This window comes from Erpetoichthys calabaricus, chromosome 4 (genome assembly GCF_900747795.2).
Source record: "Erpetoichthys calabaricus chromosome 4, fErpCal1.3, whole genome shotgun sequence".
Classification (NCBI taxonomy): Eukaryota; Metazoa; Chordata; class Cladistia; order Polypteriformes; family Polypteridae; genus Erpetoichthys; species Erpetoichthys calabaricus.
This window is the reverse complement of record NC_041397.2, coordinates 57,920,601-57,937,046: the sequence shown is the minus strand read 5'-3', so window position 1 is coordinate 57,937,046 and position 16,446 is coordinate 57,920,601. Positions and strand designations below refer to the sequence as shown.

The 16,446-nt window shown below is 36.2% G+C and overlaps 1 protein-coding gene across 1 annotated transcript in view; it reads left to right on the top strand.

Annotated features, from left to right (window-relative positions):
- cdk8 (cyclin-dependent kinase 8) overlaps positions 1 to 16,446 on the top strand; it is a 1,217,851-nt gene that overhangs the window by 117,731 nt on the left and 1,083,674 nt on the right. The window contains exon 4 of the mRNA XM_051926591.1: positions 7,633 to 7,773. Coding sequence (XP_051782551.1) covers positions 7,633 to 7,773 — 141 coding nt within the window. The remainder of the gene's footprint in view (positions 1 to 7,632; positions 7,774 to 16,446) is intronic.

The window sequence follows — 16,446 nt, the reverse complement described above, 5'->3', positions numbered from 1 at the left end:
CAAAAACATTTTAAAGGTTCATTTAAATTTAAAAATCCTAAAGTATCTTGAAATTCACTAACTCAAATGTATTCATATAATAATGTTTGAATTTTTAAATTTAGTAAGCAGTAATTTTCAGTTACTTTATAGAAAATGTCAGAGACTAATTTTGAAATGTGCATATGGCTAGTTAAATCAGGTAGTCCATGATAATATCATCCTTTATAAACCTTATTCTGAAATTCCCTAAAGATTATAAAATTTCCCCCATTTTTTGTTACACTGTCCATCATATATTAAAGTTCAGGCCCTGCATTGTATGTTGGTATTTATGAATGCCAATACAAGCTTACCTAAATGATTGTTAGGTACCTACTTGTTGGGGTATGTTAAAGCTGGTGTTACTAGTGTGGCATAGTGGTTAAGGCTTTGGACTTCAAACTCTGCAGTTGTGGGTTCAAATCCTGCTACTTACATTGTATGACCTCATGCACCAGTCTGTGCTCCAATTGTGTATCAAATGTCATAAGTCATCTTGGATGAAAGTTTCAGCCAAATAAATAAATGTATTAGTATTTATAAATCTCATATTCTATTGCATAAAAGCACAATATTGTTAAATTTAATAAATGAGGTGATTTTAATAAAAAGCGGATGAATGTGCTTGCATTAGTATTAGTGTATTAGTTGTATTGTATTAGTCAAGCTGTGACATCCTTTCTTAATTCTGTGTATTCAGAATCTAAATGATAGCTGTTCTTTCTATCATAATGTTTGAGGGCTATTATAAACAAATGTTTTTAATGTTTAAGTCTTTGCAAAAAAAAAAACAACAACAATAGGATATAGGTGCTTTACAAATAAATGCAAATTGAAGTATGAAACAGTTAATTTCTTTTTTATTTCACCTGAGTAGAACTTCCTTAAACATGCAAATACCCTGCAACAAAGTACTGATGCACTTATTTAACCACACTGACACAAATACTGTAACAGGCACAAAGATTATTGAAAACATTTGTTATAATATACTTTCTGTCTTTTCCTTTATTCTGAAAACATCAGGCATATGACCGTAGCCCACACTATTTGCAGTGCAAGTCAATTTCAGTGCATGTTCATGTATGCCCTCCTAGAAGAGAGAAAATTTTAGATGTCAGTTGCCCTTAAGCATGTTGTCTGATAGTAAGGAATAAGGGAAATTTTAAATAGTGCGTCCTAAAAAATGATCAAAATGTGACTTACAGATTTCACACCCATATACTGTATTAGATAATTGAGCATGTCACCTAATTCAGGAAGAATCTAGGTGCACTACCTTCCAAGGTTATGCTGGCAGCTTAGAACATCCTATTTCCTGGCAAAGATATGTCAAGGAGGCATAGATATTCTTTAGCTGTAGATGCTCTTTTAGCATTTTGATTTGTTACATGTCCATCAAACAAGAAAAATACACAGTTCATTTTGCTTTGACATCCTGTAATAGTAACAAAATATATAAACATTTTAATTATCACTTTTATAGAACTTTTATAGAACATTGCCAAAAATTCCTATGGAGTACTCGGTGTGGCCAGTATGGCCTGAAATATGATCTATTTTATTAGCGATTTCAAGTTGACTAGAAAAAATCTGGGCAGATAAGGCAGACAGCCTGTGTTTTGATGTCACTTGCATCAACTAAATAAGTAAATGTCCTAAACCAAGGCAACATACAACATTTATGGTACAATTGGTTATATTTCTTTTGGTATTCCAATTGGAGTGCAGACAGGTCAGGTGACTTGATCATGGTCACACAGTGTAATTGGTAAGATTTAAACCCATAACCTCAGGTTTTGAGGTCCAAAGCCTTAACCACTACCCCACACCGCCTGCCAATAGATTCCTACCTTTCATCATCTTTTCCTAGCTCTCTCTTAATCCAGTTATAGTTAGTTGAATAATGCCAGTTCTGTTTTCTGTGCATAACAGATGCTGTCTTTTAACATGTTTGTTTTAAAAGGGTTTGTCAATCATAATCGTAATTAACCTCATGATAACTGACCGCACACACAACAAAAAATAAAATTACTTTCAAAAAAAAAGATGTCTGCAAGAAGACAAGATGTCTCCACTGTCCTGCATCAAAAGTACATTCTTTATGAAGAATTTTCTCATGTGTTGTGCTTAGACAACTTGTTGATATTCTCTTAGCTCAGAATGTTAAATTTATCTTAAGATTGAATGAATAAATTCTGTTTATTTGATTGCAGAAATTCTTATATGTTTCTGCACTTATGGGGTGTATTGATAAAGAAGAGTATAGGAGTCGGTGCAGAACTGCTTATTAACTTTCACCACACCAATAAGCCTCTGTGTATGGCAACTATTCAAAAAGTACATGTAGAGGTAGTCCACTCCTACAAGTACTTGGGGGGGTCCACATTGACAGGTTGGAGTGGTCTTGGAACACAAAGGAACTATATAAGAAAGAGCAGGCTATTTTTCTTTAGGAGACTGTGTTCCTTTAATGTGAATAGTGACATTCTTCACATATTCGATAACTTTGTGATGGAAAGTATGATTTTCTACGCTGTGGTGCGCTGGGTTGGTAACATCACTTCAAGAGAGGCCCACTGAATAAAAAAGCTAATTAAAAGGGCAAGCTTGGTTATAGGAAGCAGTCTGGACCCCCTGCAGGTAGTAAAAGGAGGAAATTAAAAGTGCTATTATGAACAATGCTGCACATCTCTCTGACACACTAACACAGAGTTCTTTCTATCAACAAATTATTAAGCAAAAGTGTGTCAAGAAACACTATTGGGGCTTTATACCCCTTTATACTAACAGCAGAACTTCTGCATAATGCCTCACTGTGACCGTGACAGCCAAGTCAAAAGTTTTCTTTTTATTTTCTTCCTTTATAGTCATTCTGGTGTGTGTTCAGACCAATGTGCATTATTTATTTACTTATCTATTTATGTGTGTATTTATTTTTTTAAAGAGCTTCTGTAAAAATCCAATGTTCCCCATGGGGACAAAACAATTTGCTTTGTCTATCAGTCTGTCTGTCGGGACAGTACTAAAGCCAAACTATAGTAAGTAGGTCATTAAGGAAACTGGATTGATTTGTTACTACTGAAAGAATCTTGAGCTTTGTTTTCATAGTTTGATCATGTTTAAGTGACTTTTTAACTAACTGTTAGTTATCTGCTGAGGTAGGTAAGTAGTGTGTTACATTCACTTTAATTGCACTTAAGTATTTTAGTGACATTTGTAAACATTTGCTCCTTTATGTTACCTTCTTTACTGTTAGATTTGAATTTGTCATATTTAATATTTTAATATCCTCCCCTTAAGATCAATCAGGTCTCTTCTACTGAAGTATTGACAACTCCTTGTTGTTAGTCACAGTTATCACTTCTAGTAATGATAGTGACTAATAAAGCCACATCATTTTCTGAGTATTTCATTGCCCATAATTAGCTGTCATTCCCAGATATCCTGCTTGTACTCTGGGCGATTCATAAATATGCATAAAATATCACTAACCCACTAGCTATGTCAAACAATATTGCTAGTAGCAACAAAGAAATACATAACGTTTTCAAGTTCACGATGTCCTAAATTTTGCTTATTAAATAGATTTGATTTGGGACCAGAGACAATCCTCATTTAGCCAGATCCTGTCATAGCTACCACAAACATACACAAGCACCCCCATCACATATTATAGCAAGCATACTCCCATCATTCAGTCCTGGACACACACATCCAATCACCCAGTCATTCACACTATACACAATTTGTTAGTTCATATCTGTCAAATTTGTCAAGTTATCATTCCAGATGAACAAATTAAGTCATTAAAAAATTAACCTAAGATTCCTATAATTCATTGACAAAAATCAAAAGCATAGATGTAATATTCAACATTCACATTGCAAGTGAGCTGTCAAAATGAATTGGCTAGCAAAAATGTCTCTCTCAAAATGTTTTAAGTATGTGTCAGTAATGCGATCATTCTAAAATACTCGGCTGACCTGTCTGATCTGCAGTGGAACAGGTGTTATAAAAGAGAACAATTTGAAGTACAGTAATCCCTCCTCCATCGCGGGGGTTGCGTTCCAGAGCCACCCGCGAAATAAGAAAATCCGCGAAGTAGAAACCATATGTTTATATGGTTATTTTTATATTGTCATGCTTGGGTCACAGATTTGCGCAGAAACACAGGAGGTTGTAGAGAGACAGGAACGTTATTCAAACACTGCAAACAAACATTTGTCTCTCTTTCAAAAGTTTAAACGTGCTCAATGACAAGACAGAGATGACAGTTCCGTCTCACAATTAAAAGAATGCAAACATATCTTCCTGTTCAAAGGAGTTTGCGTCAGGAGCAGATGTCAGAGAGATAAAGAAAAGCAAACAAATCAATACGCTCTTTGGCTTTTAAGTATGCGAACCACCAAGGCACAAAGCTGTTGAAGGCGGCAGCTCACACCCCCTCTGTCAGGAGCTTGGGGGGGGGTGGAGAGAGAGAGAGACAGACAGATAAAAACAAAGTCAAAAATCAATACGTGCCCTTTGAGCTTTTAAGTAAGCTTGCACAGAAGGTAGCAACGTGAAGATAATCTTTCAGCATTTTTAGACGAGCGTCCGTAGTGTCTAGGTTTGCGAACAGCCCCCCTGCTCATTCCCCCTACGTCAGGATCAGAGAAACTCAGCGCAAGAGAGAGAGGGAGAAAAGTAAGTTGGGTAGCTTCTCAGCCATCTGCCAATAGCGTCCCTTTTATGAAATCAACTGGGCAAACCAACTGAGGAAGCATGTACCAGAAATTAAAAGATCCATTGTCCGCAGAAATCCGCGAACCAGCAAAAAATCCGCGATATATATTTAAATATGCTTACATATAAAATCCGCGATGGAGTGAAGCCGCGAAAGGCGAAGCGCAATATAGCGAGGGATTACTGTACCACTATATTCAGAAGCATGGCGCTTCTCAGTTAATCTTATCCGCCACAGTCTGAGGTAAGGTGCAAGAAAATTGTGACATTGAAGCCGTCAATGATGTGGTATTGAGAGTATGTGCATTATACATGTTTTGTCTGAGGTTGCTAATGATATATTGATGAATGATGGCACTGAATTTGAGAAACGGGTACCTCTGTCAGTTATGGCTGCTGCATGTCATGTTCACATCTTGGCAGAGAATATCCGAAGTTGGATGATTGATAGATCAGTTGGCTGATCATATACGGTGCCCTCCACTATTATTGGTACCCCTTGTAAAAATTAGTAAGAAGGGTTTTCAGTTTCCTGAAGAACAGTCATCTAGCACTGACAAAATGAGAAACATCTGACTTTTAATTGAAAAAAGTTAATTCAAAGAAAAACAGCCCTCATCAAAAAATAAATATTTTCAACAAAAACACGTGCCACAATTGTTGGCACCCCTGCATTTAATACTTTGTACAACCTCCCTTTGCCAGTATAACAGCACAGTCTTCTCTTGTAACCTTTTATAAGGTTGGAGAATATAGAGCATGGCATCTCAGACCATTCTTCTTTACATAATCTCTCCAGATCATCCAGGGTCCTAGGCCCTCTCCTGTGTACTCTCCTCTTAAGCTCACTCCACTGGTTTTCAATAGGGTTTAGGTCGGTGACTGAGATGGCCTTGGCAGAACTTTGATTTTGTGGCCAGTTAACCATTGCAGGGTTGATTTGGACATGGGTTCTGATCATTATCCTGCTGGAAGATCCAGTGACGACCCATTTTTAGTTTCCTGGTGGAGGTAGCAAGGTTTTTATTTAAAATCTCCTGATATTTCATGGAATCTGTGATGCCATGTACCCTAACAATTTTTCCAGGGCCTTTGGAAGAAAAACAGCCCCACAATATCACAGAACCCCCAGCATATTTCACAGTTGGGACAAGATTCTTTTCATTATAGCCATCCTTGCTTTTACACCAAACCCACTTTGCATGTTTATTGCCAATAATTTCAATTTTTGTTTCATCAGACCATAGAACACAGTTCCAGTCAAAGTTGTAGTAAGTTTTACAAACTCAAGGCGCTCATGTTACGTTTGTGGTTAAGTGACAGAAAAGGCTTCTTTCTGGCATACCTTCCAAATAATCTCTTGGCATGGAAATGCTGTCTGATGGTGATTCTGGAGATTTGATAACCCCAGGATTTTACTTTTTCTTGAAATTCCCCAACAGTAATCCTTGGAGATATTATTGCCTCTCTTACCATCAGACGAGTAGCTATTTTTTTATAACCATTCCCTGAGTTATGAAGAGCAACATACTTTCTCACTCATTTGGATTGAGTGTTCTGTTTTCTATGCCATGATGATGGCTGGCTAAGGAATTTCGTTCTGTCTCTCCTCACATTTGTATCCTGGCACGTGTGTTTTTGTTAAAATATTTATTTCTTGATGAGGGCTTTGTTTTTTTTTATTTCTTTGGATGAACGTGTTTCCATTAAAAGTCAGATGTTTCTAATTTTTTCCAGTGCAAGATGATGGTTCTTCAGCAAACAGTGATTTTTTTCTAACCCTTCTTACTAATTTTTACAAGGGGTGCCAATAATAGTGGAGGGCACTGCATATCACCCTAGTCATTGGTGAATTAACAGACCGCACAGAAATGGAAATACAGTGTTTTTATGTCTTATACTTTGAAGTAGTAGAATTCAGAAAGGAATGGCAGGGTTAGTGTTGTGGTTTGATGGTGCCTGCTTTTGAGGTATTTGTGCCTCTTGCTTTTGAAGGAGAGCCATATAATCAAAGCAGAATATGTGGAATTATTAAATTATCTTGTAAACTGTAAGGTGAAGACCTTGGAACCATAGCAGGGAAACTGTGGAGTGAATTTCTGTGCCTTGTATAATTTAACGTGAATTCAGCACCTGTACCTTTTAGACTCTCTCTTGATGGACCTGAGTATTTACATACCTGATATTTATAAATTCTACATAATTTTAATATAACTTAAGAGTTGGAGGATGGCTTGAGGCCATTGAAAACTTTTAAATGGGTTGGATTGAAATGAATAGTACTTGTTATTAGGAGTAGTTTTCTTTAGTCTGAAATGTAGAAGGTTATATTTTTAATTGCATAATCCCGAGTCTTTTGAAAAGATTTCTAAGCAGTAAACAGCTTAAAACAGTACTATATTTAAATTATTTTTTATTTAGTCACTCTTTTTGACTATTCCACTTTTATTGAAAGTAAATTTAATTTATTGAAAAGGTCTATTGTATATTTTTTAAATGCTGAAAATCTTAACTGTATATTTTATTTTAAAAGTTTAAAATCCTAATTTAAATCAAAGTAAATAATTTTTTTTCCATCTGATACTTTTCTACTTTTACTCAAGTGAATATTTGGATGAGTACTTTTACTGAAGTATTTTTTTGTATATATATTTGTTCTTGAAAATAATAATACTCTACCCTGGATATGTATTGGAATAGTATTTATATTTTAAGAAGTTAAAGCTGTGATATTTAATAGCAATAGTGTTCTAGGAAATGTTTACATGGTGATAAAAATTTTTTTTTTGTTAATGTCTTTGAATCAAGAATAAATTATTCAAATGTTCAAACTTACAGTCTCATTTTTTATTTATTTATTTATTGTATTTCTCCATTTTTCAGCATATAATCAAATTTCATAGAGCTTCAAAGGCAAACAAGAAGCCTGTTCAGTTGCCTCGAGGGATGGTGAAATCACTTCTGTATCAGATCTTAGATGGCATTCACTATTTGCATGCAAACTGGGTCTTACACAGAGATTTGGTAAGTCCACTCTTAGAACGGTGATTGAGGAAGATAAATTGCTTTTTCTTTTTCTAATTCTTGATAGCATATTATTTTTATTTTATATAGTTAAAGTAATAATTAAAATAATGATACCAGTGTTTCACCTACCTAATAGTGCAGGCAAGCATCATTTTACAGCAGTCTTGAATTAACAGCAATTTTGCAGATAAAAACGAGCACAGAAATGTTAAACTGACTTGCAATTCATTTTCATGTGGCGACTTTTTTTTACCCACTTAGAAACAAAGCTAACTAGTTTTGACAAAGATGAATACATATTAGTTATTACTAACACGGATGCATCCATACTTTGTCATTATTTTCAATAATTGTATTGTTTTGTGTGCATACTTAACTAAGTCAAACTGGCAGGCACAAAGCCCTGCAAGTAAGCTTATTCAAAGGTAAACAGTTGGAGCAGCAGCTGGCTGTTTAGCTTGGCAGTAGAATCCACTGCTTTTAATTGATAATGTCTAAAGTGGATGTCCCAGCTGTGCCATCTCAGGGAGTATAGATACTGGGAGGGGGAATTCACACTGAAAGTCGGGGTTGGCACATGGCGTGACACGGTGGCGATTGCCTTAGGTGGCTGTTTGGTCAGAACAGCATTTCCTTACAAGAGTATTTTTTTTAATATTATGAAATAATACAAAAAATGAAAGTTAAGTATCAACCTTAAGAGTTACATACATCTCAAAGGCCTAATTTATATACTTCCTTTAAAAACTACAAGAAATATTTTCATTTTAAAAGTTTTAAATATCTCGGAACAGCAATTAGCACTGCTTTGCTCCCTGCAAGTGCCTGAGCATCAAAAAGGCTAAGGTATACTGTATTTCAAAGCTGCATGTCAGGAACTGATATTGGCGTTAATTTTCCTGTTTTTTTGTGTATATATTGATTGCTTGTAAAATGTTGTTAATTTCAGTTGTGTTAAGGACACATGCCTTTTTTAGACTGCCAGGTTATTTAGAAAAGCATGTGGGACATACAAAACATTCATTTTTTGTGAATTTAATTTTGACATTGCATAACTTGATAAAAACATGTATTTGTCTCACATAAAAAAGGTGAGAAGAATTTAGGAATTTGTTTTGTTTTTAAAGCATATTTTGTTTGTGTAATTGATTTCAAGGTATTAATTTTTATTTTTTACACATTTTTCCAAAATATTATTTATTTGTTATTTATTTGACTGTTGTATTCAACGATGTATTTTTGGGAGTATTTTACTATAAACCCTGTATTACAATTTGTACTGTATGTAAATTAAGTGTATCAGCTCCTGGATAACCGGATTAGAAAATGGATGGATGGATGGACTTGTGCCAAGACTAGGGCTGCAACTAATGATTATTTTGGTAGTCAACTAATCGTTCAATTTTTTTTTTTTTTGATCAGTCACGATTATTTCATGCCTGACTATTTTGAAGCCTGCGACCTGTGGTTGCACATCCTGTTCTGGGCTCCAGTGCATGTCTTACCTCACATGCTCACGTCTGTCCACCTGTGAATGTCACCCTGATGTCTCTGCATTAACACGATTAAAATTAATAATACAGTAATCCCTCCTCCATCGCGGGGGTTGCGTTCCAGAGCCACCCGCGAAATAAGAAAATCCGCGAAGTAGAAACCATATGTTTATATGGTTATTTTTATATTGTCATGCTTGGGTCACAGATTTGCGCAGAAACACAGGAGGTTGTAGAGAGACAGGAACGTTATTCAAACACTGCAAACAAACATTTGTCTCTTTTTCAAAAGTTTAAACTGTGCTCCATGACAAGACAGAGATGACAGTTCCGTCTCACAATTAAAAGAATGCAAACATATCTTCCTCTTCAAAGGAGTGCGTGTCAGGAGCACAGACTGTCAGAAAGACAGAGGAAAGCAAACAAATCAATAGGGCTGTTTGGCTTTTAAGTATGCGAAGCACCGCCGGTACAAAGCTGTTGAAGGCGGCAGCTCACACCCCCTCCGTCAGGAGCAGGGAGAGAGAGAGAGAGTCAGAGAAAAACAAACAGTCAAAAATCAATACGTGCCCTTCGAGCTTTTAAGTATGCGAAGCACCGTGCAGCATGTCGCTTCAGGAAGCAGCTGCACAGAAGATAGCAACGTGAAGATAATCTTTCAGCATTTTTAGACGAGCGTCCGTATCGTGTAGGTGTGCGAACAGCCCCCCTGCTCACACCCCCTACGTCAGGATCAGAGAAAGTCAGCGCAAGAGAGAGAGAGAGAAAAGTAAGTTGGGTAGCTTCTCAGCCATCTGCCAATAGCGTCCCTTGTATGAAATCAACTGGGCAAACCAAATGAGGAAGCATGTACCAGAAATTAAAAGACCCATTGTCCTGAGAAATCCGCGAACCAGCAACAAATCCGCGATATATATTTAAATATGCTTACATATAAAATCCGCGATAGAGTGAAGCCGCGAAAGGCGAAGCGCGATATAGCAAGGGATCACTGTAATCAAATTAAAATAACAACCAGTGAAACATCTGAATTTGAAAATAATGTTTTTTGATGTTTTTATATTGGTGTGACTATCACAATAAAAAAGAAATATATTAAACAATACAAAGTAAAGTGCACATAGTCTTTAAAAAAAAAGTACATTTAACTTAACCAAAAAATACATTGTTAAAACAGAAACGTTTTTCATATTTTAGTAATAAATGACAAAATGTAGACATAAACTATATAATGTGTAAAGTCTGAAGTGCAAAGATCAAATAAACACTTTCACAAAAGGTTCAAGGATGATACAATAGCTTCCGTGGTGCAGCGGTAGGAATTGCTGACTTATCAAGAGTCCCCCGGTTCGATCCCGACTGCCTCGTATATTTGCCGTTTTCAGTAGTGAGTTGTTCTTATTGTTAATATTATACAATAAACACATACATTTGATTTGCGTTTGTAACAGCCACTGTAAATGTATAGTACTTGTAAAAGTTACCTTTTTTTTCCACTTTTATTCTCTCAGTCATGATCATAATACATACTACCGCCCCCCCGGGGATCTGACGCTGTTACTTTTTATCTGAAACTGGGAATAACTGTAGATGTGAGTGGTGTTTTGAGACAATTGAACTGGAAAATCTCTGATCTGGTTAGATAAAAGCTGACACACAAACGCTGGCGAATCTGCCTTATTCGTATCTCATTGTCACTTGATTTTTTTTTTTTTTATTCAGTTGTATTGAGTGTTACCGCTTACATTGAATTTGTATGCACCTTATGGCCCGTGATGTCAAAGTCACAGTGACAAAAAAAAAACAGAGACACAGGTATATATGATAGTTGGAATTTTCATTTTATGACCTTGTAGTACATTTCGGAAAACATTGTGGCACGAATGCAATATTATTCATATTCATTTGTGTACCATCTTGCGGTTGTAATCAGTGACCGCGTCCCTTAACACTAGAATTACCAGAGCCTACGAAAAAACTCGTAAATCCGTCCCACCTTAAATTGCGTCTTAAATCCATTTGCACCTCTCCGCCAGAGTCCTTTGTCATCTAAATGTGCTGATAAACAAAAGCTACTAGCAGCCAGCTATTCCATCCCCCCACCGACTTAGAACGAATTTCTCCTAGCGCATGCCTTGCCTTGATTTGATTATCTGGGATTGAAGTGGAGTTTTAGAATGGAAATAATATAGTGTTGTTTGGAATACATGCATTTCATGTGTGTTCCGTTTCTATAGTAGTCTGTGCAAACACATTTTTAAAACAGAAACGTTTTTCATATTCTAATAGTAAATGACAAAATGTAGGCATAAACTATATAACGTATGAAGCCTGAAGTCCATATATGAAATAAACACTTTCACAAAAGGTACAGATAAGAGAACACGTGCGCTTTTATTCAAAATATAACTGCACAAAAAAAAAGCTGCATTAGCATGCCACATTGACACTCTTACTACAACCGCCGCGGTGGCGTAATGGTATCAGCTCCTGACTGGGAATCAGAGGGTGGCGAGTTCGATCCCGCACGGCTCCACTTCGAGAAGTGAACTGCTCTTATTCTTACAATTTTAGAATAACATAAATTTGATTTCAGTCTGTAACAGCCGGTGTAACTTATGATACTGGTAAAGGTTAGCTTTTTTTTTTTTTTTTTTTTTTAATTCACTTTTCATTCTCGCAGTCGCATTCAGAATCAATCCATACAACCCCATCTGACATAAAGACGCGCTATAGGTCTGCAGTGTACCACGATGCATACCACCACCCCCCCCCCCAAAAGGGTTCTGACACACAAACGCTGGCGAAGCTGCCTTCTTCGTATCTCACCGTCACTTGAAATCAGCAGTTCTTAGCATTGCACCACGCAAGCTGTCGTATCAACCACCAACTGTAACTTACTTTCTTTATTCTTCGGTTATAGTCTTGAATAAAAGTGCACTTTTATTTATGTGAAAACAGCTGTGTCAGATGGGGTTGTATGGATTGATTCTGAATGCGACTGCGAGAATGAAAAGTGAATAAAAAAAAAAAAAAAAAAAAAGCTAACCTTTACCAGTATCATAAGTTACACCGGCTGTTACAGACTGAAATCAAATTTATGTTGTTATTCTAAAATTGTAAGAATAAGAGCAGTTCACTTCTCGAAGTGGAGCCGTGCGGGATCGAACTCGCCACCCTCTGATTCCCAGTCAGGATCTGATACCATTACGCCACCGCGGCGGTTGTAGTAAGAGTGTCAATATGGCATGCTAACGCGGCTTATTTTTTGTGCAGTTATATTTTTGAATAAAAGCGCACGTGTTCTCTTATTTGTACCTTTTGTGAAAGTGTTTCTTTGATATATGGACTTCAGGCTTTATACGTTATATAGTTTATGCCTACATTTTGTCATTTACTATTAGAATATGAAAAACGTTTCTGTTTTAAAAATGTGTTTGCACAGACTACTATAGAAACGGAACACACATGAAATGCGTGTATTCCAAATAACACTATATTATTTCCACTCTAAAACTCCACTTCAATCCCAGATAATCAAATCAAGGCAAGGCATGAGCTAGGAGAAATTCGTTCTAAGTCGGTGGGGGGATGGAATAGCTGGCTGCTAGTAGCTTTTGTTTATCAGCACATTTAGATGACAAAGGACTCTGGCGGAGAGGTGCAAACGGATTTAAGGTGGGACGGATTTACGAGTTTTTTCGTAGGCTCTGGTAATTCTAGTGTTAACCCCCAACCCCCCCCCCCCCCCTCCACAGGACTTCAGGACATGCAGAGAAAAGAATGTTCCTCTGTAAGGTGAGCCATAAATGCTCTTCTTTTCTCATTGGACCCTGTATATGCCTTGCACAGTACATGTGCTTTGATTGCCACCAGGTCAAGCTGGTTATAGCACAAGCCACCGGCCACCTGCGTACTCCTGCTAGCACTGAATAAGGTCATGCCTTCTGCTGTCAGTGCGCAGTACTGGGGGGGAAAAAAAAAGCAAGAGACAAATATATGTGACATTTTGAAGAAATCATTGTATGTCCTGAATAGTATCAATCAGAAAACATCATCGCACTAATGCAATATTATTTGAAAAAAACAGATCGGGTGTAAATTTGTTACTTGTAAAAGTTAACTTTTTTCACTTTTATTTTCTCAGTCTCATTCATGCTCTCCCTCCCCTCCTGATCTGACCCTAACTAACAGCGCCAGCATAAATTCTCAAGAGACGGTGGCATCACAGCTCCAGGATGCTTGCGTTTCAGATGCTCATGCATCGCGATGGTGCTGCCGTGAAAAGAAAGTCCAGTTTTGCATAATTTTCATTCAACTTTTTTTTCTTTTTCGGTGAAGTGCTCCCTTACTTTAGAAAGTTTCGTTCTCAAATTTTTTCCATCTCCTTCCCCCTCCTCTATCCGACTCGCCATTGCAACCACATTTATTTTCCTCTACATTCTTATTCTCGTCAGACGTTCTTTCTTCGATGGTAGGACTGTGTGCAGTTTTGCCAAACAATAACAAACAATACTGCCCCCGCGTTGACGATTTTTTGTAGTCGATGCCATCGATTATGTCAACTAATCATTGCAGCCCCAGCCAAGACAGGATATATAACTGGTATATTTTGGTATGAATGGTAAAAAATGTGCCTGACCTCTGATGGCATTGTGCAACATATCAGCCCTACTTTGAGCAATTTCTTAGCAGAAACAGCATATGTATTATAATCGCCAGCAAATTGTGAATTCAAGCTGTAAGTGGTACAGTATGATTTTTAAAAATTGTACACCCATTGTTTAGACTTTAGTTTTAATTGTTTGTGTTTTGTTATTTAAAATACAGTAATATTGCTTCACTGACATTTTATGAATACATTTACAATGTTTTTCCTTTAAAATTAATTTAAAAGTATTATTCATTGTTGCTGCTTTTCAGTTAGTGGATTTTTTTCCAGTGCATTGTATGCAAAACATTATCTGCAGGAAAGGAACGCCTTCGTAAACCGTGACCCGTCTGTACTTTATTTTAGCTAAAGTTTTTGCTTGCTATATTTTGAATGTATAGAACATTACTGTGCCTCATTTATTTTTGTTGGTCACACTGATAGTTAGATGTTGTCAGGTAAAATCATACAATTTTAAACTTGTCATTTTAAATAAGACTTTGAAAGTAATATTTGGTCCTCTCAGAGTGAGTCTACGTGGGAGTTTGTGTGTGTGTGTATAACTGTGCCTTGTGATGAACTAGTGGTCTGTCTAAGTTTGGATACCATCTTAGTTTTTGGCAGTTTTATTAATTTAATAAGTTTGGACAGTGTTTGATGGTTTGGTATTGTTTTTACAAGGTATACCCAGATTAGCATGCTTCTCTTTTGTTTGCATGAATGCTAATAACAGAATGTCTGTATTATCAGAATTTGTTGGTAGTCGCCAGTATCAAAACATATTACCTAATAGTGTGATCCTTTTATCAAACAGTTATACTCAACAGGCCTCTCAGAAAAAAAAAAAATACTGTGGATTCTGTAACTGGTATGTAACAGTGAACTGATGTTGTTCCAGTTATGTAAGGGGTGAGGGTTATTCTAGTTTTTTTTTTTTGTATTTTATTCATTTGCAAGATACATGTAATTGTGTTCACCAGGTGTTCTTGTGGGAAGATCTACAAGAATACTAGGTTCCTAGCCTCTCCTTGCTGTAACCTATTCTGTTACTGCAGCTCTGAATAATCCAAGTAACAAAATTAACAAACACTATACCATCAACTTTCTCAATACTTGTATTTGGTAAGGTGTTAAATACTTTTTGTGTACTTTTCCTTTTCAGGTTATGTCTTTTCATGCTGAGTCAGTGATTTCTTGTTCAGTAACTATATCCTTAATCATAAGGTTTGTAAAACAATAAATAAGCAGCTATGAATAATTAGTTGATGTAAGACTTGTAACAAATTGGGCTAATAGAAAAAATGGCTGGTTGACAATGAAGAATACAGCAAAAACACCAGTTAACAGTGTCCTTTCTAAGAGCTTCACTTAGATTTCTTGCAAGCTGAACCCAATTAATCTATATTTTCCTATGATGATACAGTGCGTGTCCAAGCATTTTGAGACCTAAGGAAGGTGTGACTTCTTTAAATAATTCACCTTGAACCCTTGGACTTGAGCAGTACTCTTGCTATATAAATGCGGGAACCAGGCAAGTTTAATGAACCCAGGGAATTTTTAAGCTCCAGTCATAATTATCTTAAATCTTATCTGCTTGGGCATTACTAAATATGAAACATTTATTCTAGGTCATTTTTACTACTGAGCATTATCCTAAACGGTGGTCTATTTCACCAAATATAATTGCACCTTTAAAGTGTCTGCACTGTCAGCGTCTTTCATAGGTTCCCTTTGTTATAAAATTAAAGATGGAATTTTTGAAATTGAATTTTCATGAGGTTCAGAATAGAGGAATAATAGTGTAGTGTGCAGTGAGGTTTGATTGTGCGCTATTCTGATTGGGCCTGTATACAAGTAAAATAATCAGATGTAATGTCTATTCAGCACTTTATGTTCAAAACAGCTTAACATAGTTTTGAGTTATGGTGTCAGTCTTTGGAGCATTAATTAAGAGACCAGAACAAACCTCGTACAAGGTCAAGAGGCCTTATAGGGCCAATAGAAATAGAAGGAGGACTGCTTTACTTAGAATAGCAACACATTTAGAAAATGTTTTTTGGTGTGGATTAAGGAGTAATGTATGATTTAATAGGAAAAGCAGCAGTGAGAAGAACAACATTACACCAGACTGATCTAAGTTAAATGTAGAATAATAGAGAATTACAAGGTATAGAATATTAACACAGTTTAGTAAGAACAGGCCATTCAGCCTAAAAAGCGTATCACTATTTTTCACTTAATTTCTCGAATAATTAAATAAAGCTTAGTTTTGAAGTTCCCCAGTGTACTACTCTCTACCTCACTATTTGGTGAAAGATTTTCTGCTTGAAGAAAGATTTCTAACGTTGGTGCATAATCCATTAACAAGTTTTTGTGTTCCTGTGTTCTTGAAGAATTTTTCTTAAAGTATCAGCAGGTATCCACTGTATTAATTCCCCTTCTAGTTTTAAACTTGTCATCTCTTAATGTCCATTTGCTTATGTTAACAAAGGTTAAACTTCTATAATCTTTCCTCATAACTCATAC